The 24894-nt window shown below is 51.1% G+C and overlaps 10 protein-coding genes across 10 annotated transcripts; 4 read left to right on the forward strand and 6 right to left on the reverse strand.

The window, feature by feature from the left end:
- Positions 1-108: 108 nt before the first annotated feature.
- On the forward strand, positions 109-2499 carry M438DRAFT_348223 (uncharacterized protein). The gene is made up of 6 exons (XM_029906092.1): positions 109-556; positions 603-750; positions 801-874; positions 1201-1557; positions 1613-1672; positions 1728-2499. Exons 1-6 carry the CDS (start codon positions 488-490, stop codon positions 2310-2312), a joined length of 1293 nt encoding a protein of 430 aa, XP_029757318.1. The 5' UTR covers positions 109-487; the 3' UTR covers positions 2313-2499.
- An 882-nt stretch (positions 2500-3381) lies between these two features.
- Positions 3382-4703, forward strand: M438DRAFT_376931 (Cloroperoxidase; the record flags this gene model as incomplete). Its single annotated transcript, XM_029908698.1, has 2 exons — positions 3382-3741; positions 3792-4703. The coding sequence occupies 2 exons, from the start codon at positions 3382-3384 to the stop codon at positions 4701-4703; spliced, it is 1272 nt and encodes a 423-aa protein (XP_029757319.1).
- Positions 4704-6769: 2066 nt separating this feature from the next.
- On the reverse strand, positions 6770-9019 carry M438DRAFT_97465 (MFS transporter). Its single transcript, XM_029910443.1, has 6 exons — positions 8611-9019; positions 8297-8551; positions 8085-8246; positions 7660-8035; positions 7342-7610; positions 6770-7291 (listed from the first exon to the last, which is right to left on the reverse strand). Exons 1-6 carry the CDS (start codon positions 8692-8694, stop codon positions 6851-6853), a joined length of 1587 nt encoding a protein of 528 aa, XP_029757320.1. The 5' UTR covers positions 8695-9019; the 3' UTR covers positions 6770-6850.
- Positions 9020-9703: 684 nt separating this feature from the next.
- Positions 9704-11837, forward strand: M438DRAFT_302864 (cytochrome P450; the record flags this gene model as incomplete). Its single annotated transcript, XM_029902145.1, has 5 exons — positions 9704-9754; positions 9804-10879; positions 11109-11143; positions 11199-11430; positions 11476-11837. 5 exons carry the CDS (start codon positions 9704-9706, stop codon positions 11648-11650), a joined length of 1569 nt encoding a protein of 522 aa, XP_029757321.1. The 3' UTR covers positions 11651-11837.
- Positions 11713-13352, reverse strand: M438DRAFT_376934 (nucleotide-binding domain-containing protein; the record flags this gene model as incomplete). Its single annotated transcript, XM_029908699.1, has 2 exons — positions 11713-13005; positions 13065-13352. 2 exons carry the CDS (start codon positions 13350-13352, stop codon positions 11713-11715), a joined length of 1581 nt encoding a protein of 526 aa, XP_029757322.1.
- Positions 13353-13586: 234 nt separating this feature from the next.
- M438DRAFT_368031 (uncharacterized protein) lies at positions 13587-15912 on the forward strand. Its single transcript, XM_029908013.1, has 2 exons — positions 13587-14034; positions 14091-15912. The coding sequence occupies exons 1-2, from the start codon at positions 13660-13662 to the stop codon at positions 15651-15653; spliced, it is 1938 nt and encodes a 645-aa protein (XP_029757323.1). The 5' UTR covers positions 13587-13659; the 3' UTR covers positions 15654-15912.
- A 10-nt stretch (positions 15913-15922) lies between these two features.
- M438DRAFT_97510 (putative FAD dependent oxidoreductase) lies at positions 15923-17568 on the reverse strand. Its single transcript, XM_029910444.1, has 2 exons — positions 17497-17568; positions 15923-17427 (listed from the first exon to the last, which is right to left on the reverse strand). The coding sequence occupies exon 2, from the start codon at positions 17319-17321 to the stop codon at positions 16068-16070; it is 1254 nt and encodes a 417-aa protein (XP_029757324.1). The 5' UTR covers positions 17322-17427; positions 17497-17568; the 3' UTR covers positions 15923-16067.
- A 222-nt stretch (positions 17569-17790) lies between these two features.
- M438DRAFT_348231 (uncharacterized protein) lies at positions 17791-20219 on the reverse strand. The gene is made up of 2 exons (XM_029906093.1): positions 19888-20219; positions 17791-19825 (listed from the first exon to the last, which is right to left on the reverse strand). Exons 1-2 carry the CDS (start codon positions 19951-19953, stop codon positions 17873-17875), a joined length of 2019 nt encoding a protein of 672 aa, XP_029757325.1. The 5' UTR covers positions 19954-20219; the 3' UTR covers positions 17791-17872.
- A 702-nt stretch (positions 20220-20921) lies between these two features.
- On the reverse strand, positions 20922-22517 carry M438DRAFT_97529 (uncharacterized protein). The gene has a single exon (XM_029910446.1). The coding sequence runs from the start codon at positions 22346-22348 to the stop codon at positions 21395-21397; it is 954 nt and encodes a 317-aa protein (XP_029757326.1). The 5' UTR covers positions 22349-22517; the 3' UTR covers positions 20922-21394.
- M438DRAFT_97521 (uncharacterized protein) lies at positions 22517-24093 on the reverse strand. The gene is made up of 3 exons (XM_029910445.1): positions 23975-24093; positions 23234-23848; positions 22517-23173 (listed from the first exon to the last, which is right to left on the reverse strand). The coding sequence occupies exons 2-3, from the start codon at positions 23811-23813 to the stop codon at positions 22686-22688; spliced, it is 1068 nt and encodes a 355-aa protein (XP_029757327.1). The 5' UTR covers positions 23814-23848; positions 23975-24093; the 3' UTR covers positions 22517-22685.
- Positions 24094-24894: the final 801 nt, after the last annotated feature.

The following is a 24894-nucleotide window of genomic DNA, read 5'->3' on the forward strand; positions in this document are numbered from 1 at the left end:
TGTTGCCTGCCGAGGTTTCGCGCACGCGACGCATCACGTGCCGGAAGTGCTTTCCAATCTCGACTTCTGCTCCTGCTCCCGCTTCCAAGTATGCCCGCTCACCTCTGGCGAGTGTCCATGGTCCCAAGTATTATGTCTAGTCGACTTCCTCGAACCTCACGTGCTGAGTTTGTCATACCAACTCTCTTCCGTAGCGACACATAAACATGTCCCCCTCAAAACGCACAATCATTTCAGGTAGGTCGCCCACCGAGAGCGGCGGCCACTTGGAGTTTTCCCTTTGAGATACTCATTCTGAGCATGAAGATCGTTGCGTGTTTATAGTTGTCTACTCGACAAAACTCAGCACACCCGAAGGAAGCGCAATTGCGATTCTTGCACGTTGGTGCACTCCTGCATGATGTCAATGTTGCCTTGGCAGGCAGGCAGCCACTTGCATCGGGAGCACTCATACTGACTAGACTCAACAACATCCATCAACCTCAAAATGCCCACAGAACCAAGTTCCATTCCGATCATCATACGGGGCCGTTATTTCTGGCGAGGGGATGACAGAGTGAGTTTGATGTGCCGCAATCATAACCATGCTGATCAGTATCAAGTTCTTTGTTCGGGGAGTTGTCTATCAGCCCCAGAAGAATAACCTGCAGCCTGGCGAAGTCAATGACCCTATCGCAGACGACCGCATCCACGAGCTAGAGCGAAATGTTCCATTGCTTACCGAACTCGGGATAAACACAATATTTATTTGTTGGTCTTGAACGCAACACCGCGGCTTGGAATTTAACTGACTCAGTCAGATTTCATCGACAACCAGAAGCCACATGACAGGGCAATGAAGTTGTTGGAGCAAGCGGGAATCTATGTCGTCGCGGTGAGCATATCAGCATTACCCCTTAACGTCGATTTTGGGGGGCAAGACATGGTACCAGGACCGAGGTCTTCAGATGCAGACTGCGCTACGAACCGACTATCAGAAGGCAAGATGTTTTTCAAAACAGGTTACATGTTTACTGAAAGCGTGCACCCCTTCGCGCTTTCCTTGGACAATGTGCCTGCGTGGAAAAACATCTTGCAATTTGATGGCTGGTGACGGGCCCTTCTCGACTCACTGAGGTCTCGATTCTGGTGCGACATTTGGTTCCAATACGCCAGATTGATGAAATCCTAATTGAACCCCGTCTGACAACACAAACACAGACAGTGTCTACACCCTTTAACTGCATCCATCGCGCAAATCCTTACGCATCTTACAATTCCGACAAGGTCAGTCACTTCCTGCGAACCGCAGGCATCATGTCGTGCTACCCGAACACCCTGGGTCTGGCAGCAGCCGATGCATTGGTAAACAATCACCAGTCCCTCCGTGCAACTCCTGTCATCAAGGCTGTCATACGGGATCTCAAGAGATACATGATCTGGAGCAACAAGTATAACGGAACAAGGATACTTCCTGTGAGCTACTCTGCCGCGGACGTTCTGAACATTACTCGGCCTCAGGGGTTTCTAGAGTATCTTTACCTCGGTGATCAGGCGAGTGCGGTTGACTTTTGGATGGTAAGCTGCGTTCAGGGGCTCTGGACAAAGTCTGAGACTCTTACTTCATTCATAGTGCAAGAATTATTCGTGGGTAGGCGAATCGAGTATGGCCATGTCTGGCTGGGACTCTTTTGTATGTTTGTTTCTTGAGCAAAGCCACGCTGCAACGCCCGCTAACTCTGCAGCAGCTCAGTCGATATGAGAAGTTTGCTATACCTGCATTCCTTTCTGAGTATGGTACCAACCTCATCAGGCCTCGGCAATTCCACGAGACCAGGGCTCTGTACTCTGATCCGATGACCAGAGTCTTTTCTGGCGGATGTCTTTACGACTTCGCTGAGGGCCCCAACGGATATGGCTTAGTAGCCCTGCCTGGAACAGACGAGACTGGCTGGTTCGGAAAAAGCGACATTGTCGAGACTCATGGGGCTGAGACTCGTGACACAGATGCGGGTAAGCTCTACATTCTTTACGACTTTGGAAACTACATGGCTGCTCTCGCGGAGCCAACAAGCCATAACTCGAGCTGGAGTACTATGGAACTTGAGGCTGTCGAGAGGCACAATGTTGACACCAGCCTGATGAGCTGGCCTTGGGGATCTGAACTCCAGATGCCGGAAACTTGCATAGACTGGGACAATATCGAGGAGCTTATAGGGGCCGGAATGCCATCTCCTCTCGAGACCATAACTCAAAGGCTCGAGAGCACATCGATCCTAGAACGGACCTCGGGACAAGCTGAGCACGGCTCGACTTGTAGAACAGACGATTGAAGCATTAAAGCATCGCGGGGAAAGCGGCGCCAATCGAACAGAGTTTACTTATGGAACCATCCCACGCCGATTGCCCCAAGCATGCGGCAACGAGGTTAGCTTCAAGAATACATGAATGTTTTGAATAATCGAAGAAGTTTCGGGAAGAGAGGCAAAGAGCCGGGCTCTCACTGAATCCTACCTGCATCCTAATATGGTTGTGCCTTTTAATAACTAGCAACAGTGTCTCTACCGGACGACGAGAGCCAGAGTCTGCCATGCGCTTAGTATCATCTATCCTTCGTGTGGAGAAGTGCATCCAAGACTGTTTGACATTGGCTTTACCAGGATATTTCCGGACGTAACAGCAGACCTGGAGTAGAGCGAATCAATATCAAGGATACTGTCACACAACCAAGGCGACAATTGACGACAACGGTCACGCTGACAATTCTCAATTTTCATGGTTGCATTTACGTACTTTACGTGCGAAAGTAGTGAGCCTCGGCCAGTTTTGAGAGGCAGTGTAGTCCAGAGGCAAAAGAGAGTCGCGCGCCCTGTTTATCAATTGCCTTATGAGTCAAGACATGTTTGGGAACAGCAAATCAGAGAAGAGGAATTAGTCCGAGGCAAGTTGCCAAAGGTATAAAAGCGCCACAATGCGGAGGGTGGCGTCGATCTTGTCCATGAAGCTTAACCGTTAAGCTTCCTTCCTCTTCTTGTCAACGCAGATCCCTTTGATCCTACCTCCACAAACCGAGGCATGGCGCCGCCACGCGCTGCATGGCTGGCAGACACCTCAACGGTCAAGACTTGATTGGACAATGCCTTGGATTTGCATACCGAAAGGCTATATCACGGCCTTAAGACTGTAGATCGTTGAAGACAGACCTCCTCTTTTCTCGAGATCAGCAACGGACCTTCCTCATGATGCGAGTGCAAGCCAGCCGTTCACGCTGTATCCCCGCGAACGCATAGCACCTAACAGAATGGTTTTGGTACCTGAGTAAAGTCCGGATTAGGTATATAAAGGGCATTGAGGTCGCACCTTGAATCCTTCTATTCATCAGATCACACATCAACCACAATCATGAAGAACATCGCTATCGCTTCTCTACTCGTTGCTTCGGCTTCAGCTTTCCCTTGGGTTGTTGACCAACCTGGAGTTGACAGCTCCCTTCTTGGTGAGGGTCGCAAGGTCAGACGTCAACAAGCTGGTGGAAACCAGAAGGGTGGTGCTGCAAGCTGCCCTTTCAACGCAAACCACCAAGGTGCTGCACCTTACAACGACAAGTATCCATACAACGGTGCCAAGAACGGTGCTCCTGGAAAGGGCATCGGTGGCTACCAGGTTCCTGCTCCTGGTGACACTGCCCATCAGTATGTCGCTCCTGGAGCCAATGATATTCGTGGACCTTGCCCCGGCTTGAACGCAGCTGCCAACCACAACGTAAGCTCATGACACTCGACCTCCTTCTTGACTTTATCTGACCTCGTTAGTTCTTGTCTCACGACGGTATTACCACATTCAACGAGCTTGTCGATGCTCAACAGAACCTTTACAACGTTGGCTACGATTTGGCCACACTTCTCGCCGCACTTGGTCTCACCCTCACCGATGGTGATCTTGTCACCGAGAAGCTCTCCATTGGATGCGATGCCACTAGTAGAACCTCTTTCAGTCCCCTCCTTACTGGATCTGAACCTGGTCTCGACGGCCACAACAAATTCGAAGCCGACTCTTCGCTCACCAGAAACGACTACTTCCTTGCGGATGGAGACAACTACTCTTTCAACGGCACCCTCTTCGGCATGATGCAGGACACTTGCCAGGGCAACTTCAACCGCGAGAACCTCTCCAAGTACCGCCTGCAGCGCTACGAGCAATCTCGTGCCGAGAACCCAAACTTCTTCTTCGGTCCCCTGACCCTCCTGCTCTACGGAGCCTCTTCCTTCCTCTACACTCTCATGCCCAATGGAAACCACAACTACGCTCCCGACCTTGAAACCATCTCTACCTTCTTCGGTGCTCAGCAGAAGTCCGACGGTACTTGGGAGTTCAACGGCGGCGAACGCATTCCTGACAACTGGACCAACCGCGTCACCCCTTACTCCAACCTCGACGTTACCACTGAGATTCTTGCCCAATACCTTGAGAACCCTGTTCTCTTCGGTGGCAACACTGCCAATGACACTTTTGACCTGATCAACTTCGGCTCCATCAAGGACGGAAAGATAGAGGCTGGTCTGAGTGGCACCAACACTGCTTGTCTGTTGTACCAGCTCGTTACCGGACAGGTGCCTTCATACCTTAACAGCGTTCTTACACCCACTGTTGATGCTCTCAACTTTATCACCAGCAAGGTCGCACCTGCCTACAACAACCTCGGATGCCCTCTGGCTCTTACCTAAGCGGACATAAGGGCTTGTATGCTAGATGTGTCCAAGCGCAAAGAAGAGACCGGCGCTCTTGCTTTTTATGATTTGCAGGAGAGATCTCTGATAAGAATGTTAAATAGGCAGGAACTATGAATGAATAATAATGAGCAATGTTTTTGAACCATCACAGATTCACAATACTTCCACTTGTCGCGCAGTGCCTTTTTGTTTGCCTTGTGAGAATGCACAGACTTTATCGTAGCGATTCATCGTAGCGATGGAGTGATGTTCAGAGGTGCAGCAGCAGCCTCGCAGCACATCATCCTACACTGACTGCTCCTCCTCTACGTCCTCTTCATCATCCCACAAGCCCTCAGATCTGTCTCGACGAAACAAACCTCTGAGCCCGCAACCCAAAGAACCCTCCTCCTCCTTGCACCTCTTCTTCTCCTTCTTTACCGCCTGCTTATTCGCCTTTTCCTCCTTCTTCTTGTTCAGCTTCAATATCCGTCTTGCCTCCCACTCCTTCTCCCTCTTCGCCCTCCTCTTCTTTTTCTTTTTGTCCTTTTTTTCCTTTCCTTCACTCTTTTTCTGCCGCCTCATCTTGTCATCTTTTGACAGCTTTGTTGCATTCTCTGATCTACTGGAAGAAACTCGGGAGTATGTATGTCATGTCTATACTTGTTCATCAATTCCTCAACCGCTTGACACCAATTTGACATGTTCGCTTTTTTAATCTGTCGATGGATTGTGTTGTGCTGTTGGTGTTTTGTCTGGGCGGCCAAAGAGGACACGGTGGAGGAGAGGAATTTCTGTGACGGTGTTATGGATGGACGAGATTGGGCGCGAGATCTTGGATTTCGAAGTGAAGGTCGGAAGGGGTTGGGAGAAAGAGGGATTGTTGTTGATGGTTGGGAGGTTGACAGTTCCCTTTTTTAGTTCTGTGATTGTGATGTTGAGGGGATTGAGTTGTGCAGAGAGATGACTGAGGGTATTGTTGTCGTTGGTGATCTGTGTTGTGTCAGCCATGGTATCTCTTCGTGAGAGTGAGTGGTCTTTAAAGCGTACTTCACTTTCCAAACGTTGATGTAGGGTAATCTCTTGCACGTCTTTCGGATGACCATCAAGCATAGATTGGAAAACCCCTTTGCAGATCGGAGGCGTAATACACTATGTCAGGTAATAGGGTAAAGCTAGAGACAGGGCCAAAGCCAGTCGCAGGCTAGATCCAAGATATAGTGCACATGACAGTCTCCATGAACGCTCAGATGCAGACTATGTATAAGATCAGAGATGATGAGCAGCAGCATTGAAAACATACCAAAGTTTGGCGAACCATGTCATCTTGCTCGGTCCTACCAATCTCTCTCTACTGTCACTTGACAACACTTCGAACTGGCGCATTTCACCGTGTTGAGTGTCGTTCAAAGAGTAATCGGGTGCCTGCAACACTTTCAGCAGAGCAGACACGTAAGAAAAGTTTCATCCGCCAGAAAAAACGGAAGAGACCAGACATAACTAGATGTGTCTCGCAAAACACGCGAGACATAGCTTCATGGGCGTGCATACAAGGGCATAACAATCGAGCTCTTGGCTTGAGGAGGTGCCATCAAAGACACAATGCTCTCGGTCTTGATGTAACTGTCCAAAGAAACCCTAAAGAAGTGTTGCTTCCATTGCGGTGTATGAAAACACCAAAGGGCGAGTGATCAAAGGACTGGTAGCAAATCAGTGCGAAAAGCAAACGCCCTCCTCGCGGCTTGAACGCAACACCAAATAAAACACACGTATCAAATCCTGGTATTAAATTGTTCAACTCCGTTAGTGACGCTCAATTCTTTTTGCACCAACACCTCCCACACCACCTCCTGCCCTATACTAGCACGGCAGGGTGTAAAAAAGGTGCAAAAAGATGTTCGAATACGGATCAGATGGCCCTTTCGCTGTACTTGATTCCTGACTAGGGGCCCACAGTCTTGTAAATTACTCCCGCAGGTAATCCGAGGAGCGCGTAGCATCACCCTACCAAGACCGCTTGACTATCAGTGCATTCTATGAGAATTAACTCCATTTCGTGAAATTATGTGTGTGCTTTTTTTGAAGTGAAGGAGAGAGAATTCCAATACCTGATTCAATTTCTCTGCAGCTACGTCGACTTTGTCACTTCACTGTGAACGCCTTTATCCAACAACGGCAGCAGATTCAGACGCAGCTTTGGGGTCTCTCCATACGACCTCTTGGGTAGACACTTCGATTTCATCCCCCTTTTCCTTCTTCTCCGCAGCCACGACAGCGGCAGCTCCGACACACTTGTATCCCTTGAACTTTCTTGCAGGCAGCCCGGCTTCGAACATTTCACTAATCTCCTCAAGTGTTCTGTCCTTGATTTCAGGCAGGAAGAAGTATATGAAGACAGCAGCTACCATGCAGGAAGGGAACCAGATATAGCCATAGCGAGGGCCCCAGTTCAAAGCGCTGGGGTTGATGAAGTATGGGGCTGTGAATGTGGCTAGCCAGGCACCGATGAAGCCGATAGAAGCTGCGAGGCCGAACGTGTAGGACCGTAGTCGTTGGGATGGGATCTCACCGCCTGAGAGCCAGGCATACGTGGCAATAAGTCCCTGCAAGAAGTTGTTAGCAAATGCATCAGATATCACAGAAGGTCGCTCACGTTGTAACTGAACATATAGAGTATGCTGAGTGCTACAATGACCTTGGACGCCGCTGGACTGCCAGGCTTGGTAGTGTACACGACAGCGATGATGAGTTGCATGAAACCGCAAAGCAGCAGTCCAGTAATGAGGAAAAGGCGACGACGACCGAAGCGTGTGATGATGCACGTGTTGAGGATGATGGCGATGACTCCGACGCTGGTCAAGATACAGGAATTTTGGAATGAGTTGCCAACGCCAGCCATCTCGAAGAAGTAGGTACCATATGCTGAGGCACGTCAGCACAAAGTCAAGATCTAGGGTATTGTTGAGCTTACCAATGATGAACATGGCACCCGACGCAGCCTGTGTATTGATAGCAGCCACCGAGAGGATTGTTCGCCGGCGGTCGACAGGATCTGTGAACATGTCCCATACGCTGACACTAGCCTTCAGAGACTTCTCCTGATCGATACCAGCTTGAATGGCAGATAGTTCTTCCTCGACGCGCTCTGGATGAGGACGAAGCCATGCCAGTGCTTTGCGAGCTTTGTCGGGTTGATCATGCTCAAGCAGCCAGCGAGGTGATTCGGGAATGAAGATCAGGCCGACACAGATGACGACTGGGACAACGTAAATCAAGCCGAGGGGTATGAGGTAGGCACTTCTGCCTTCCCTTTTGGCTGTGAAATTGTCGACGATGGTGCCGATGAGCTTTAGTCGTGTTAGCGTTGACAGCGAAACATACTGTGTCTTGACTCACGGTTCCGATGCTGGTGAAAAATTGAAAGGAAGCAAGGGCCAGGCCTCGGTATCTCGCGGGCGTGACTTCCTGGATATACAGTTGGGAAAAGGTCATCAAAAGCCCGTTTCCAAGGCCAAGGATGAAACGCCCGGCATAAAGAGCTCCGATGTGCGTAGTTGCCTAGCATGATGAGCTACATGTTCTCAAGTCAACACGATCTGGGAACGCACCATCATGATGATATTTCCGACCGATAGTAGAGCACAAGCTGCCCAGAGGCAAGTCTTCCGACCAAGTTGCCAAGCGATGGGTCCCGCACAGCCAGATGCAATGACCGCTCCCAGCACCATCAGTGAGGAGATTAGCTGTTGTCGTGTTGCATTCAGATTCCAGCCTAAGGGAAGGCTGGGATCTTCGTAACCATAGACTTGCAAGAAGCCAACCATGGCTTGGATACCACCTATCAAGCCATAGTCGATTCCGTACTAGGGTAGAGTTGTCAGTGACTTGAGTGTTGCTAGACAGGGCCATGGCTTTAGTCTACCTGGAAGGGAGACATGGATACAATGATGACAGCGATCATACACTTCCAATTAGCCAACAGGCTATCTTCGTTGTGTGCTGCCATAGTAGACAGTGTGATAATGGATGTATTCAGTGATCAAGTTGAACGGTGTCCCGGGTTAAATGCGAATGCACTATCTTCGAAAATTGAGATGCATTCGGTAGTGGAGGACGAGCATTCAAGTATCCGAAGTGAAATGAGGTGTCGTTCCGTACAAGGCAATTGCTGTTCAGCACATCTGCCGATACATACTACATCTAGCAGGGACAGAACTGTCGGGTCGGGGTACAGGGTTGATGGTTCGAGACTTGCGTGTCGCTGCAACACACAGTAGCGACATAGCAGTCTGAGCTACACTGTGCTGCAGATCAATGGGCTTCTAAAAGCGCGTTGGAGTAGCTACCAATTATCTTGCATTGAGCAGCGGCTGAAAGTCAAATTGTGATGCGATGCATTGAGACACCAAATTCGATAAAGGTCATTGGTCAAACATCATGCGAAAGGCGACACTACATCCATGATCGATAGACACGAACTTGATCATGCTCGTCGTGCCCCACAACTTGGCTGCATGGCCCCCAGGTTCTCTCCACATCACCCCCGCACTTCTTACAAGCACCTGCATGAATACAGCATACCAATCATCAACTGTCGGAGCATTGCCGAAGGTTGTGGATTTCTTGAATGCTTGACCAACTTGCATATGGCTTTATTTTAACCCTGAAGTGGGGCCAGCGAACAACGAATGCGGCAGTTGTTGCTCCAGATAAAGTGCGCAGTACAGATTGTGATGCTCAACGCCTCCTCTTTCAGTGTCGATAGTGAGGGGTGCGTGGATGGAGGCCGACTGTGTCTGTTCTCTCGAGCGGAGCTCGAGGCAACAAATCTTGTTCTTAGTCGTATAGAAGCGCCTCGTAAACGCGAATTCGATATCGTTTGCATCTTTTGAGTTTTATGTTCAGATATGTTGAGCAAAGGTACCTTTGAAAGCTTTGGCTTGCTGAGTGTGGAGGATGTCGTTGCCAGGCTTGACCTCAGCCAACTCTTCCTCGGATTGTTGGGCGTCGGTCTGATGATCCTCTTCGCCGATTATGCCTGGATGTTGCACATGCATAGAAGACTGGTTGGTCTCCTTCATGCTCCATGTTGAATAGTCAGAGCTGATAGAATAGCCACCTGGTCCTGTACCTCTGCCCCTAGTTGGAAACACGCACATGCTTCCAGAGAATAAACCATGGATATATTTCGAAGCACTGGCGAAGAAGTTCGACAGCCCAGTCATAACCTTCTGGATAGGCCGCAATCCAACAATCTGGATCAATGATGCTTGGGCAGCCTCGGAACTTTTGGACAAGAAAGCCGCACTCTATGCTTCACGACCAAAGATGCTTGTCTTTGCCGAGCTCAGCGGTGTTGGCCAGTACAATCTAGTGAACATGCGCTATGGCGACCGCTGGCGAGTGCACCGAAAGCTGACACATCAAGGTGTTGGCTTGCAGCAAGTACGCAAGTATCGCGGCTTCCAGAATAACGAAAGCCAGGTTATGGCGTATGATATACTGCACGATCCGAAGCGTTTCGTAACCCACATGGAGCGATATGCCACTTCAGTGGTGTCGATCATTGGATTCGGCAGACGTGTGGCCAGTATCTCCGACCCGCTCATAACGCAAGTACTCGCAATCATGCAGCGAGCGGCCGAACTCAATGTCCCTGGCAAGAGTTTTCCAATGATCATGGAGACTTTCCCATGGCTGGCGAAGTTCCCAAGATGCATCGCGCCTTGGCTCAAGCCTTTCGGAAAAGGTGGTCGCGGCAGCGCATTCTACTATGCGTTGGCTGATGAAGCCAACAGAACGTCGCATCAAGAGCCCTGTTATGTCAAGCAACTATTCAAAGAGGCTCCCAAGTACGACCTCAATGCGACTGAAATCGCATCGCTTACTGGAAATCTGTTCGGAGCAGGAAGTGACACATCAAGCTCAACACTGGTCACTTTCGCCTTAGCGTGTTGCGCCTTTCCCGAAACACTTCCTGCTGCTTGGGAAGAACTTGATCGTGTGGTAGGCCCTGACCGTAGCCCAAGTTGGGAAGACGAGCCGCACCTGCCATACGTAAAAGCCTTTGTGAAGGAAGTGTTCAGGTGGAGATCTGTGGCCATAATCGGAGGCCAGCCTCATTCGCCGACCGAAGACGACCAATGGAACGGATATCTCATCCCGAAGAATTCCTGGGTACAAGGAAATACGTAGGTTCTTGAAATGGTGTCTCCCCGTGTGTAGATTTCTAGTGACTTTGGGCCTGCAGAAACGCACGATGTTTCCAGATCAGGACAATTTTTCAGAGGGAGGTGCTGTTTAACACACTCTCACTGGACATCAGCCTTGATCTAGGGAACAGCGTGCATTTATGCAGCTATGCGAGTGATAGAATCTGCACATGAGATGTAAAGATCATGGCTAATGTCAAATCAACAGTTGGGCAATCCATCACAATGAGAGAGAGTTTCCAGGTAAGCTTGAGAAGTCTTTGGCAGACACGATATGGCGTCTGCTTATTCCACGAAGAGCCAGATAGATTCAATCCTGGGCGTTTCCTCAGCGATGGCTCGGACTCGCGCCCTTTCCCCAACGACAAGGGGTATATGACCTTTGGTTGGGGCAGGCGAGTGTGCAGTGGTCAAGGCCTTGCTGAGCAGGGAACTTTCATCAGTATCGCTCGTCTACTCTGGGCGTTCCGGATCCAAAAGGCAAAAGACGAAACCGGACAAGACATCCCCGTCGACATCTTTGCTTACACGTAAACAAAACGATCATCTTTGTTCGGCAAAGCTAATTCGAACAGAAACGGATTGAATATGCGTCCAGAGCCGTTCAACTGCTCAATCACACCTCGGTCGGAAACAATTAGGGAGACGATTGTAGCGGAGGGCAAACATGCGTTGGCCGAGTTGTCAGTCTACGATGGCGAGACAAAATATACACTGAGTCAGTTCTTCGAGAAACCCAACGTGGGTTAATATGTTTCGTAAATAGCTCATGTAGTAGAGTAGAGTGGGAGGTATTTTCCAGATCCGATAGATTATGCGTCGAGGATCTTGAGCATTTCTTGGACCGAGTGGCACTTTTCTCTTTCCTTGCCTTTGGCTTGTCCTCTTCTCTTCTCCTCTTTGTCAATCTTCAGCCAGTCTTCCCAGCCAATGCTTCGGATGCCGCGCTTCTCGGCTTCTTTCTTGACCTCGTTCCAACCTGCCTTTGGCTCACTATTTGAGCCGATGAAAGTCACACCGTCTGCCCAGTCTTTGGCGACGATGTCGGCGCTGGTGAAGGCATCCTGCATGGTACTGGCAATAACACCGGTGGGACCTCTCTTGACCCAGCCTGCACAGTACATGCCGGGTACGTGACCTGCACCAAGTGCTCCTGGCCCATTGTCTGGGCTTAGTACTCTGCCATAGAGATCATTGGGGATGATACCCATCTTCTGATCGAAAGTGATACCAAGATCTTCAAAGCCCTCTAGAGGCTCAGACTGGTAGCCGACAGAGCGGAAGGCAAGATTTGTCGTGAGGACTTCCTGTTTGCCAGCATCCTTCTTCTTCACACGCATGCTACGTAGCGCGTCCAGATCACTCAAAGGAACTGAAGATGGGTCTTGTGTGAACTCCATCTCGTCGAAGCGAACACCACTCAGAGAGCCAGGGCTCGAAGTGCTCTCCTCGAATGCAACTGGACTTCGCATGTAAAGCAGTTCCCATTGGCGTGCAGCTTCTTGCACTGAAGTGGGAGAGCCCTTTTCGATGACTTGGGCGATGCGCATGAGCGGTCGAGGTAACTTTTTGGTTTCTGTCGGAAACAGAGATGAATCGGCGGGGTTGAAAGCGACTCCAGGCAGTTGCATCAACTCGCGAACCTCCTTGATTGTATATGGGGCTTGCAGAGGCCCTCTTCTTCCCACAACTCTAACTCTGCGCACCCTACTCTTGGACAAAGTCTCTAAAGCGGCTTCTGTCATGTCCGTGTTCCGTAGTCTATCCAGGGGCGACAGAAGAACCCTAGCGACATCCAGAGCAACGTTTCCTTGGCCAATGACAACGGCTTCGTCACTGCTGTCGAGTGCAGGGGCGAGGTTTGCGTATTCTGGCAGACCATTGTACCAGCCAACAAAGGCACGAGCTGAGAGGACACCACTAAGGTCTTCGCCAGCAATGCCAAGCTTACGGTCTCGTGAGGCGCCGTACGAGAAGAGAAGGGCGTTATAGTGGGGAGCAATCGAGGACAAAGGTAGGGAGCCAGGGGCAGAGCCGATGGTCGTGTTGCCAATGAAGGTAAAGGAAGGGTGGGATGCGACTTCGACAAACTTATCTATACAGTTCTGTAGAGGATGGTCAGTCTGAGTCAAGTGTCGATGGGCGTAGCGGGCAAAGATAGTACCTTTACTTCTGGATGGTCTGGAGCAACACCAAAGCGGACCAGACCATAAGGAGACGGCAAAGCCTCATACATGTCGACGCGGGCATTTGGCATCTTCTGCAACATGCGGTATGCGGCATAGAAGCCCGCGGGTCCTGAGCCAATGACGGCGCATCGAAAGGGCCGCTCGCTGTCGGCTGTCGAGTATAGGCGGCTGGTCAAAGGAATCCGGGCATGGCACCTTCCTCCCAAGATGGCATTGCCTAGCAACTGGCGGCGGCGGGTCTGGCGTACCAAGTTTCGATTCATGGTTGAGGCAGGCACGAGTATACTCTAGCTTGACACGTTCTCCAGCCACCCTCTCTCCGAGCCTCTCGTGCGGCTGGTGTCTCGGACTTTTAGAATTCCCCACACTTGCTGACGCCACAATCGCTTATCGCCCTTATCGGCACACGTCCCCTCAGCAACGAGTGTTTGGGTCGCGTCGACTCCGAAGAATATATGCCCGCTATCTGGCCGTTTTCATTCCTCGTTCTTTCCCTTGTGCAAATCAGACGTGCTTTTTTTCTTTGACAGGTTGCGAATCATCTGGGTCAGGCCTTCCACTCATCGCATCATGGTTGGCATTACTCCGCCATACCTCTTTACTCCGGTCAATCAGAAAGACACAGATCCATGCTACAACTTCGACCCAAAGGCCGTTACCCGCGCCAGCTACTACTCTGTCGCCTCTTCAACGTCTTCACCAAAGCCCAAGCAGGAGGGTCCACTGATCGACTTCAACAGACACCCTGACAGCTACATCATCATTCCTTCCGCCCGTCCCAATGTCCCGCCTATGCACCCAAAGACAAAGCAAAGGATCAACACTGCCCGCTGGATTCAGTTCACTCTGCGCCTCCTACAACTCATAGGTGCCTTGGGAGCTTTGATCTGTGTCATCATCATCAGGGGTGTCAACGATGTCCAAGGATGGATTCTCAGGATTCCCGTAAGCATGACCCCAGACAGATTTCATCCATGTAAACACCCACTCACATACGACAGCCTGCCGTGGATGCCGTAGTCTGCGCTTACGCTCTCTACAACCTTCGCCGTCCGGCAAAGACCCGTCCTGCAACTTCTTCTGCTAGCTACAATGCCTTCTCGTGCTTTGTTGACATCGCCATGCTGCCCTTCTACGTTTTCATCGCCTTCTTCACAGCAACTAACTGGACCATGGCCCCCGGCGATGAGAATCGCTGGACTTCGTTCTTCCACTCAGCCGACAAAGACGGCAAGGTGCTCGAGTCTGCCTTCCTGGTTGGCAGTGTTACAGGTGCCTTGCACTTGTTCAGCATTCCCATTGACATGTACCTGTTCGCTATGTTCAAGAAGATTGCTCAGTGCCCACCTGACATGAATCCCCTAGAGGACAACCTGACCAGCAGAATCAATCGCAAGCACACCTACAAGAACAGTGAGGCATCAGCAAGCATGTCGGAGCAGAGATTGGCCATGTTGAGCGGCAGTTCTCTTAGCCTCAGCAGCCCCACTCGTGTCTCCACTGGCAGAGACGCACTCATCCCTGAGGCTAATGTCCGACCTATGTCCTTCTACCAGTCACGCACCAACCTGGATCCCAGCTACTCAGGTCACACTCAAGACTCTGCTCGTCAATCCCGTTTCGACTACCAACAGCCTTCTTCGGCTTACGCATCCCAGACCAGCATGCATCGTGCCTCACAGTCCCATGAGCGTGACCGCTCTCAGTCTCGATCCTCTCGTCCTCAGTCCTTCCAGCGCTATGCCAACCAGAGACCCAACACTCGCGACTCTATCCACGACCCCATGCCTACTCGTCCTCTCTCTTTCATCACCGCCTCCGAGAACTTGAGCCGCAATCCTACTCCTCAGCCTGTTCTCGAGCCCTCTGTCAAATCCGCTACCGAGAAGGATCCACAATCAAAGGCTCTGCTTAGCGACAACTGGTTCGTCGTCGCCGATGACGATGCCGATCTGTCATCTCCCCGCCGCACTCCTGTACCTGAGCTTGTATCCGACCGCGACTCTAGTCCCGAGATCCATGAGCCCAACGTCACTCAGCTCCGCTTCGCCAGCGAAGAATACAAGGAACTCCTTCCTCAGCCTCTCCGCATGCACCCTCCTACTCCCCCTGAGCATTCTTTCGATGCCGGAGACTTCTACTTTGACGACATGCCCAACGGTACTCTTGAGCTCGACGACTACTCTCTCCGTGAGACCCCATCCAACACGAGCATCGGCCGCGCTTTGAGCCCTCCTGCTCCTGAACCTGCCGCCGTGTCTGCCAAATCGTCCTTCTACTCTCAGGATCCAAACGACTCCAGCCGCTCCAGCACTCCTAAAGGAAAGCGCTACGGCAACCTGACTCCCGCAATGAACAACATCCGTATGCAGGAGCAGACTGTACCCAGAGGTCAAGGTCGTGTCGTCAGCAGGACTGGCGTTGATATCGCTGATGCTAGTGTCATGTACCTCTCATTCGACGACCACTATGGCGCTCGCGCTCGCAATGTGAGTGGCAAGATCGCCGAGGAAGGACTAGGTGGTACTTGGGCCAGAAAGAGAAATGTCAGCGGAAAGATGTAATTCTTCTTACTCTGGAAGTGAGTGGGTGACATACTGGGATAAGGCTGAGCTGGTTGATTTCAGCAGGAATGCGATAATTATAGACGAAGGATGAACAGGCGTTTTGGGGAGCACGATTACGATGAGATGTTGGAATACGCCACGACAGGCACGATTTCGGTACAAAGTGTCCATAATCCAGAAGCAACGACAGACAGCAGGCTATGTAGTCGAATGAACAAGAACAATAATGTCCACTTTTACAAACTCCACAAAATGCCATGATCAATTATTTTCCTTGATCATTTTTCTTGTCAACAACCACTGCACCAGCGATGCTTAGATGACACAACTTTCGCGAACCCGCGAATGACCCACCTCCTATGTAAAGATGTCCAACAAGCTTTCCTCCTTTTGACACAACTCTGTCAAAGATCATTTGTACAACAATTGATAAACCTCCTCGGCGATCGCCAAACTACTCGTCAATCCTGGCGATTCAATTCCCAACAGATTCACAAAACTCTCATACCCTTCCTCCCTCTTGATGTAGAAATCTTGGAATCCTTTGCCAGCACCCACAGCGCCCAACTTGCCCAGTTTCGGTCTTATACCAGCGTAATCGAGCGCGATGGCAGATTCATCGATACCGGGGAGATATTTTTTGATATCCGCAATAGCTGCTTTGAAGCGAGTTGGGTCGGAAGTAGGTGTCAGATCAGTGGGACTATCCACCCACTCGACATCAGGACCGAAACGGACACGACCGCCCATATCCAGAGTCAAATGCGTACCCAGACCCCCTTGTCCCGCAACCGGAGCAGGGTACACCAAAACATTCGGTCGAGGTTTGGACGACGCATAACTGAAGTAATTCCCTTTTGCGTAAAAGGGTTTCATGTTTCTGTGGGTGGGTAGGATCATATTGTTTATATCGCAGGCGTATAAGCCGGCGGAATTTATCAGGATTTCGGCGGTGATGGGATCGGTTTCCGAGTTCGGATCTTGTGGGTCTGAAGTGTAGATTTTCCAGTCGGGAGAGGATGCAGAGGGCGCTTCTATCCTTGTGACTTTGGCACCTAGTGCTGTGTCGCCGCCCGCATCTTGGAAACTGCCGTGGAGGTATGTCATGTATGCGTGACTGTCCAGTATTCCGGTGGTGGGAGATTCCAGCACTGCTGTTTCGGCTCTGACGTCTGGTTCTCTGCGGGCAGCTTCATCTCTACTCAAGAAATTGGTAGGCACACCGATACTTTTTGCAAACGCGTGGACTTTTTCCACCGCTTCCGCTTGCGCTTCATCCTGCGCGACAACCCATTTCCCGCAATTGTTATACGGGATATTATGCCTGTCGCATAACTCATATAACATGTTCTTGCCCTGTACGCATAATTTCGTTTTCAGCGAGTCGTGACCGTAGTAGATTCCCGCATGGATGACTTCGCTATTGCGACTGCTGGTTTCCGTGCCCACGGCTTTGTGCTGCTCAATGAGGACTGTAGAGGTGGTGGTGGAGGAGGGATTGTGTTGTTGGAGGCGGCGGGCGATTGCTAGACCCACTGCTCCTCCGCCGATGACTGCGTGTGTGAAATCGGCATTTGTGCGGGTGGTGTTGCTGAATTGACGGTGTTGTAGAGGCGAATTGGTGATTTTCTGGATGATACTTCGTTGCCGGATGAGAGATGCCATTGTTTGGAATTCCTCAGGTATTGATCTGGATTGTTGATGGAGATGTCTCCAGTCGCTCTTGCCTCGAGTGATGTTCGCTGAGGCGATGCACAAATACTTGACGAACCTTTCCAAATCCTTCAGTACTTGATGGAACGCTTGCAAAGGATACAATGACCCAGAAGATTTGGCCTACCTTGCGTTCTACAATTTCTTTAATGCTTATCCGGCAAATATTTCGCTCTGCCGTCGCTGATAGTGACAGAGGTGGTCGGTGTTTGATGACGTGCTCGGATTATCTCGGGGAGATTGACGGTCGAGTCAGCCCCGCTTCCGAAAATGATGCTGGTGTGATCATGATAGCAATCATGATTCATAGATCATGATGGATCCTGTCTCCGTGAGTATGTAGGAGATCGTCAGAGGTGCTGGTTTGTATGGAAGGCAAAGTGCCAATCAGACAAGCGACACTTTAGATGAAGAGAAAGAGTTCCAGAAAAGTCGGCTATGTGTCAATTACAAAGTCTATACTGCCACAGGTCACTAAAATCATGCCTCCCAAGTATACAATCTCATGAAGGTACACCCTCATAATCCCATCCTCTCTCGCCGCGTCTGCGTCGACGCCTCGTGTTCTGTCTGTTTGCCGCACACTTGACGGTGAGTGTCAATATTGCCAACAAGAACACAATTACACCTGCGACTGTCGGGATGATCACCGTCCTTTTCATGTCTCTCGATCCCGTCTGATAAGGGCAGGTTTGATTGACACCACTGACCCAACAATCCATAATGTCAATGTCGTTCAAGTTGAGCCAAAAGACTTGGGTATCATCGTCATCGTTGCTGGCTTTTGAGGAAGCCCAGTCACGTATCGCATCCACCATGTAGTGGTTCTCAAGTGCCGTGCGTGGGACGGCAAAACTGGAGCCATCACCACACGCTTCATCGCCTTGATAGTACCGATTCTTGTCGTCGCTTACGCTGAATACGTAAGGAGAGTCGTCGCGACGACAGATGAAGTGGTTTTCGTCTGTGCAGTCGACCACCTGCCATCGACCATTATTCGTCATGTTGGAGACTGCGCAATGTCGACTTCCTGTCACTTCCGACGTGCCGCTATCACTTGGTTCATCCTCTGCCCAGCCCCATAGTGTGTCGCTGATGTACTCGCGGTAGACAGTAGCATTCTCGGTTGCCAGACAACTGTAGAGTGGTGTGTTGATGATAGGCGAGATGCCACAAGATGAGAGACTCAGAGCAGCATAAGACGTCGTGTTAGAGGTGGTTGTGTTAGGAAGGCTACTGGAAACAGCCCACGACGAGTTCACTGCAGACAGCATGGTGTTGTTTGGTTGATACAAGCACCCACTTGCGATCATGCCATTTGATGACACTGTCGCATCAATCGGATTAGAGATGTAGCCTGTGGGGAAGATTGAGTCGGCATCAGCAGAAAAGTCATACTGCTGCATCTGCGCATCTACACTCCCAAGGCCTACAATAATACGCAGAGCGCGCTGTAACATGATGACACTAGTGCTAGGCCATCCATTCAAGGTGTATAGCCCAGAGCCATCGCTCAATGGCTGAGTGGTGAGATACTCCGATGCCGGTGGGTTTTGCACACCACTTGAAAACCATGACTGATTGAGGTCCGCTCTCTCGGACCGAAGAGCAGCTGGCGTGTATATGTAGGGTGAGAGAGTTGAGTTGATAAGATCGCTGATGTAGTTGCCGACACTGGGCAATCTTTCGGGATCAGATGGACTTGCAGTGCCTGTCGGATCGCCAAAAGGTGCTGCCAAGTGCACATTGAATTCCAGGTACTTGAAAGTCGCATTGACATCGTTCTCGGTTCCTTGGAAATAATCCGCCAGAACATTGGTCAAGGTAGCAATGCCAATGCTTTCTGAGCATTGATATGGTCCAATCATATGCCCTGTTTCTGACGGGTCTGCAGCTGCAGTGGTTTGAGACACTGTTGCTAAACCACCTCCGCTTGTCACACTACTTGATCCAGACGCTTGCGCAGAGATTGTCAATGCGGAGCTGGTCATGGATACGACCTGGGAAGACTCGGATGAATACTCGGAAGTTTGTCGGGGATGTATGTCCGCCGACAGATGCACATCTTCATTCGCGTTAATCAATGAAGTGTGGAGAGCTCGACGTCCTAGACCTTCGGCCGTAGCTCCAGAGACCCTGGCCAATGTCAGACTAGCTGATGGGCTCGTGGACGAGGAGGATGTAGATAGACTGCTTGGGTAGGCTCCCGTCCTGATCGGCGAGGTCGAGTTCCCGTCAGTACTAAGCTCTACGGGACACAAGCTCCATGTCTGACGGCTTTGATCCCAGTAGAGGTCGACAATGATCCGGTGGAAACCAACCGAAAGTAGATTGGACAGGCATCGCTGAGCAGCGACATCTTCGTAGCGACGGTCCGAGAAGCAGGCTGGAGTAAGGTTGATTCCTGGCGCCGTGACATAATTGATAGGGATTCTGCTGGCTAGATCCCTCTGTGACTACAGAAGTCATCGAGTAAGCCACACATACGCGGCGCCGTATCGCTTGAGGTTCTCCTTACTAGTAGCGCGGTATAGAGGACATCGGAAGCCTCGGTCGAGGGGTCCGGATTGTAGCTTGAAGCCATGGCGCGCAGCGCTCACATCGACCAGCGGAGTGTCAAAATACCCATGCGATATGCACCAAGTCTCTATCCAAAAACTTGCTTCGGTGCACTGCTCATCGGCTCGCGATCTACGTTGTTGACAGGGCTAAACACGCGTGGCTGATTGCTGCGGTGGAGTGGGTAGTCTGACGTCTCTAATCGAGAAAAAGGCCAAGCTCCGGCGTCAAGCGATCCCGCCTCGCCCGCAAAGGGACACGCGATACAGGCTTAGGCCCGGAAAGTGCAGGAGCAGCAGGTCCATGGCCTCTTTTTGTCCGACAGTGCACGCTGGTCCGAGAGCTTTCTACTCTTTCGGAATCCCAGTCTATAAAGTGTGATAGAGTGAGTTGGAAGCTGCATATCACGCGTTGTCATCGCTTGGTGTTCCCTCACCCATGACTACCTATCCTGCCGGCAGCGCACTACCGGATGCCTCTCCCCCAGCCCCCCTTAGGTCTACGACTCTTGATTCAGCCGTCATGTCAGGAGATGCTTGCACTGGCGCGTGAACTGGGAAGTACGGTAGTCAAGATAGCGCCACGGGTCCGCAGAAGAAGCCTAAAGCGAGTTCCCTACCTAGTCGGAAAGGGATCGTGGAGCAAGAGCCACGTCCTTGCGAACGCGAGAACAGACCTTCGCACGGATGCAGCAGAATCTTGTCTCCTATTTTTGCGCAACAAGCCATGCGACATGTCCTTTGTGCTATGCACTACCGAAGCGCATTGGTCGAGGAGTGCGAGAAGAACGTTGGGGACGGGAGCGGTCCACGCACATGGCATGGACAGATTGAGTCTTGACATAGCCGCGGCTTCAACAAGGAGGGCAAGCCCTTCCCCTTTCGACTTGTATTTTTCTACCTTCTCTCGCTAATCATCGCAGTTTGGGAACATGCTGATGCGGTACGAGTCCTGACTGCATTCGTGACACTGCAAGAGCGGACAGATCTGTCAAATCAATAAGCCATGTACCTCTGATCTCAAGGGACTTTCGAGACGCATTACCCCAATGTCTCTCATCTAAACTCCATGTGAGCCACGTGGAAAAGCATTTGACGGATTTCAGGTCTGTTTGACTCGATCTGGTATATCCGTTTGCATTTCGATGGAGATTTCAGCCTCTTTGTGGCATTCTTGTCGCTAACAACGGTCAAAACTAAAAGTAAATCGGAAGCTTTGTGGCTATACCACGCCGAATAGCAAACCACAAGATCTCAATGTTTCAGACTTTGAGTTTTTCCAGGCACTGGACCCCCCTTCGACCGTTTGGCGCTTTTATGTTGTATCCTCTGACGCTGTTCAACTCTGTCCCCCTCGAGTTCTGAGGCTAAGGAGAGAAACTTTAGCCTGCAAAGCATGAACAGATGGTTAGCGTTAGGTCCGCGGCGTGTATACGAAAGATACCGAGAAAGTTGTGAAGGTCAATGTCAGTTGCTCGCGACGGCGTGCATGCTGAGTTTTTGTGTGTGGGTTTTCGTGCGCACAAATCGGATGCAATCGACTGTGATCAGACAAATCTTGATCATCTGACAAAGTGTTCCAGAGGCTGCGCTGCTGCTTCTGAGAGATACATGTTGCCGCTTAACACGTACAAGAGTCAGAACGGGGAAGCATGCAGAATGCATAGCGTTCCAGACCAGAGTGAGGTGCATAAAGGACTTTCCAAGGGTCGGCAAGGGACCTGGTAGGATCTTGAGCGCGCATAGCGTGTTGGGTGGATACACTGCACGTACTTTGTTCTTTTGCATATGGAGACGTGATCTCCCCTCGGGGGCGGAAAGTACGGCTGAGGATCGAGAGCCTTGTACACGTACGTCCTTGGGATTCTCTGCATCATCGTTGCGTGCTGCTTGGGCAGGCGTTGACTTCCCGGCGGTCAATCTCACAAGGTGGAAACGTCTCCTGAGCTGACTCCCTGTTGTCGAAATCGTTGTGCCGCTGCGGCTCCCGGATAGGATTACGTGCGTTGTTACTGTTGTCGCTGTTTGTGCTGTTATGTCGTTTCTGATGAAAACGACCAACGTCTCTGGCAGTTGTGCTGGCCCTGCAACGACCAAACGTGTTCGTACACAACGGTGGGATTGGAAGTGTATAAGATTAATGTAATTTGACTGAACGGCATAATCAAACAAACAAAGAGATTGTGGCATGGAGTAAACACAAACATAGGAACGATGGAGACAACGGAGATGAACAGAGTTGCTGCCAGAACCCATCATGTCAAGGCACGTTCGAGAAGAACACTCCAATAAAGATCGTGAAAATTGAACAGTAGGATCCTGTTCGCAATGTGTATCTACCAGCTTGTGTAATCGTGATAAAGAAGTGAGATCTTTGCAGTTTCGTGTCTTAGAAATAAGGTGCACTGTATGCGTTTCCATCCTCTGCGGAGGAGGTTTGCCAGTAGATGGCAACGATCAAGAGGATATACCGCTGCAAGAACGGGCGGGTCACTGTTGGAAGTTGGGGTGTGAGGCTGGAGAAGAGGCAGTAGCAGACAAGTTCACTTTGAAGAAGTTGAAGATGTGTGTGATGATAACGAATGATCAATTAGACTCGAAAGTGATTCTAAAGCAAAACAAGTTGGGTATACACAATTCTCCATCCCGAGCCAGTACCATGCATAGATTCTAAACGCCATGAAATGTGAGAAACAGAAAGCCAAAGACGCCTCATCCCTCGTTATGTACATGCAATCCTCTGTCGTTGATAAAAGGTCTAGTTGGCAACAATAGCAGACAGTCTCATCTTTTCCTTGGGGCTCTCCTTGCCCTCAGCACCGTCCTGAGCGAGCTCGGGGTCGATGGAGTGATGTTGGGCAGCGGATGCAGCCATGGGCATATGTGAGAAGTGGTGCTGAGGAGCCATCTGTTGGTAGACGTGGGGAAGAGGTGCTTGAGGGTATTGCATCTGAGGGTATTCCTGAGCGTGGCGGTACATCATGGCAGCTTGAGGGTTGAAGGCCTCCTGGAGCATCTGGGGACGCTTGGTGCCATCCTCTGAGCGAGACATTTGCATAGGGATCTGGTAGCCCTCTTGGCCAGGGATGACAAGACGCTGTTGCTGTTGCATGTAGGAGCTGGAAGGGCGGCGGTCGACGTAGCGCTGGTCTTGCTGGCTGAGAGGAGGAAGCTCAACAGGCGAGGGGCCGTGAGGAGAGCGTTGGGAGTAGGAAGAAGCATCTGAAACGAGGGAAGGTGCGCCGTCTGCCGAGATTTGAGAGTAAGCACCAGGCGAAGGTAAAGGACTCTCGAAGGGAGACGCACGAAGAGTGCGACCGAACTGAGGAACACCCAGGGTCTGAGGATAGTGGGCGTGCTGAATGTGCGCCTGCTGTTGGTAGATGGCAGGCAGCTGGTTCTGGTCGAAGTACTGGGGTCTTTGCATGGCAGAGTTGAAGTACATGGCCTGCTCAGGGAGCTGCTGCTGCTGCTGGACCATCTGGCCGGGCTGACCGATCATCTGTTGCTGAGAGTGCTGCTGGTGTTGGCGGGCTTCCATCTCGGCGCGGCGTTGGGCGTTGCGTCTGCGACGGTTCATGCCGCCATTCCACCAGTTCTTGACAGCGTTGTCGCTGCGGCCGCGCAGGCGGCGAGCGATCTCAGCCCAGCGCTTGCCCATCTCAGCGACCATCTGCTCAATCAACTCACCCTCCTCGGGAGTGATGGGGTCATGGTTGAGGTTGGGCTTCAGGTTCTGGTGATATCTCTCACGGCACTGCTTAGGAGAGCGAGTGCCCATCATACTTGAGATGCGGACCCAGTTGTGGGCGCCCTGAGAGTGGACAAGGCTCATGAGGATGTGGTCCTCCTGTTGGGACCAAGGACCTCTCTTGTGTGCAGGCATTTTGATGACTTAGAGAAGGAATGTAAAAGTTGGAACTAGAAATGCTGTCAGATATGATTCATAACCAAGAGGTGGTTCGAGGTGACAGTCGAGCACGCTGCAATAGCGTGGAGCGAGGATGGTGATGAAGTCATGTGATGGTGAGAATGGTTAATGCTTACCTGAAGTCAAGCTTGAAGCTTTGGAAGGAATGTGGTGGTGGAGGATGTCTGAGGCGATGGGGATGGAGGTTGAAGTAAGACAACGGGGAGGGACAACGAGGTCGTTATAAAGTCGATGCAAGACCAGTTTGGATGTTGGATGGCTGTTGTTGTTGCGACGAGGTCGTTGTATTTGTATCAAGGACAATGTTTAACGGTTCAGGAGGATTTCCGAATCGGTCACAACGATGGGCCTAAACGGACAGCGGGGCAAAGCGTCAACTCCTGTCGAAGTTCAGAGGGGCAGGATTCGGGTCTGGCTGATGTCGATAGTTCTCACGAAACCGAGTTGGCGGCCGTTGCAGAAAAGCAGGAGACGGACGGTTATAACGGTTGGGAGGCCAGGTCCTGATGAGGGAGACAGGATGTCAAAAGAAGGGGATCTAGGGCTCAATTGTACTTGGCTTCTTCCGCTAACGTCAGAGTCGAACTTTATCCAGATCGCTGGGTGATGCGCGATGTGCAGCAGGGATGGTGAGCGTGGCTTTGGTAAAGGCTTGCTCCAAAAGCGACGGCGCCGGCGCGGGCCCCCTTGCTTCGTCGCTCGCTCGCTCCTTGACCCAAATCTCTCCCACGTCAAGACCTTGGCTCTTTTGCTCTTGCGCCTACTGCAGGTCATCGGCGCCGTTGAAGGATCTTCCTCTTTGACTCCGTCGTCCCCCCTTGAGCGCGTGTAGGTACTCTGCCCGTTGGGCCTCCCAAGCTGGCCCGTTCCGGGACTGGCAAGGCGTCATCTCGACGACCGTTCGACACAAGAAGCCGTTTGGAATCATTCGAAACAGCTCAACCGCCAGTAGTGAAGAAGGATCAATAAAATGTGTGTTCACTATCAGTATTGTCGTCGTCGAACGATCGTCCAGCACACCACAATGTCTCTGTGC

This window comes from Aureobasidium pullulans (genome assembly GCF_000721785.1).
Source record: "Aureobasidium pullulans EXF-150 unplaced genomic scaffold scaffold_20, whole genome shotgun sequence".
NCBI classification, from domain to species: Eukaryota; Fungi; Ascomycota; class Dothideomycetes; order Dothideales; family Saccotheciaceae; genus Aureobasidium; species Aureobasidium pullulans.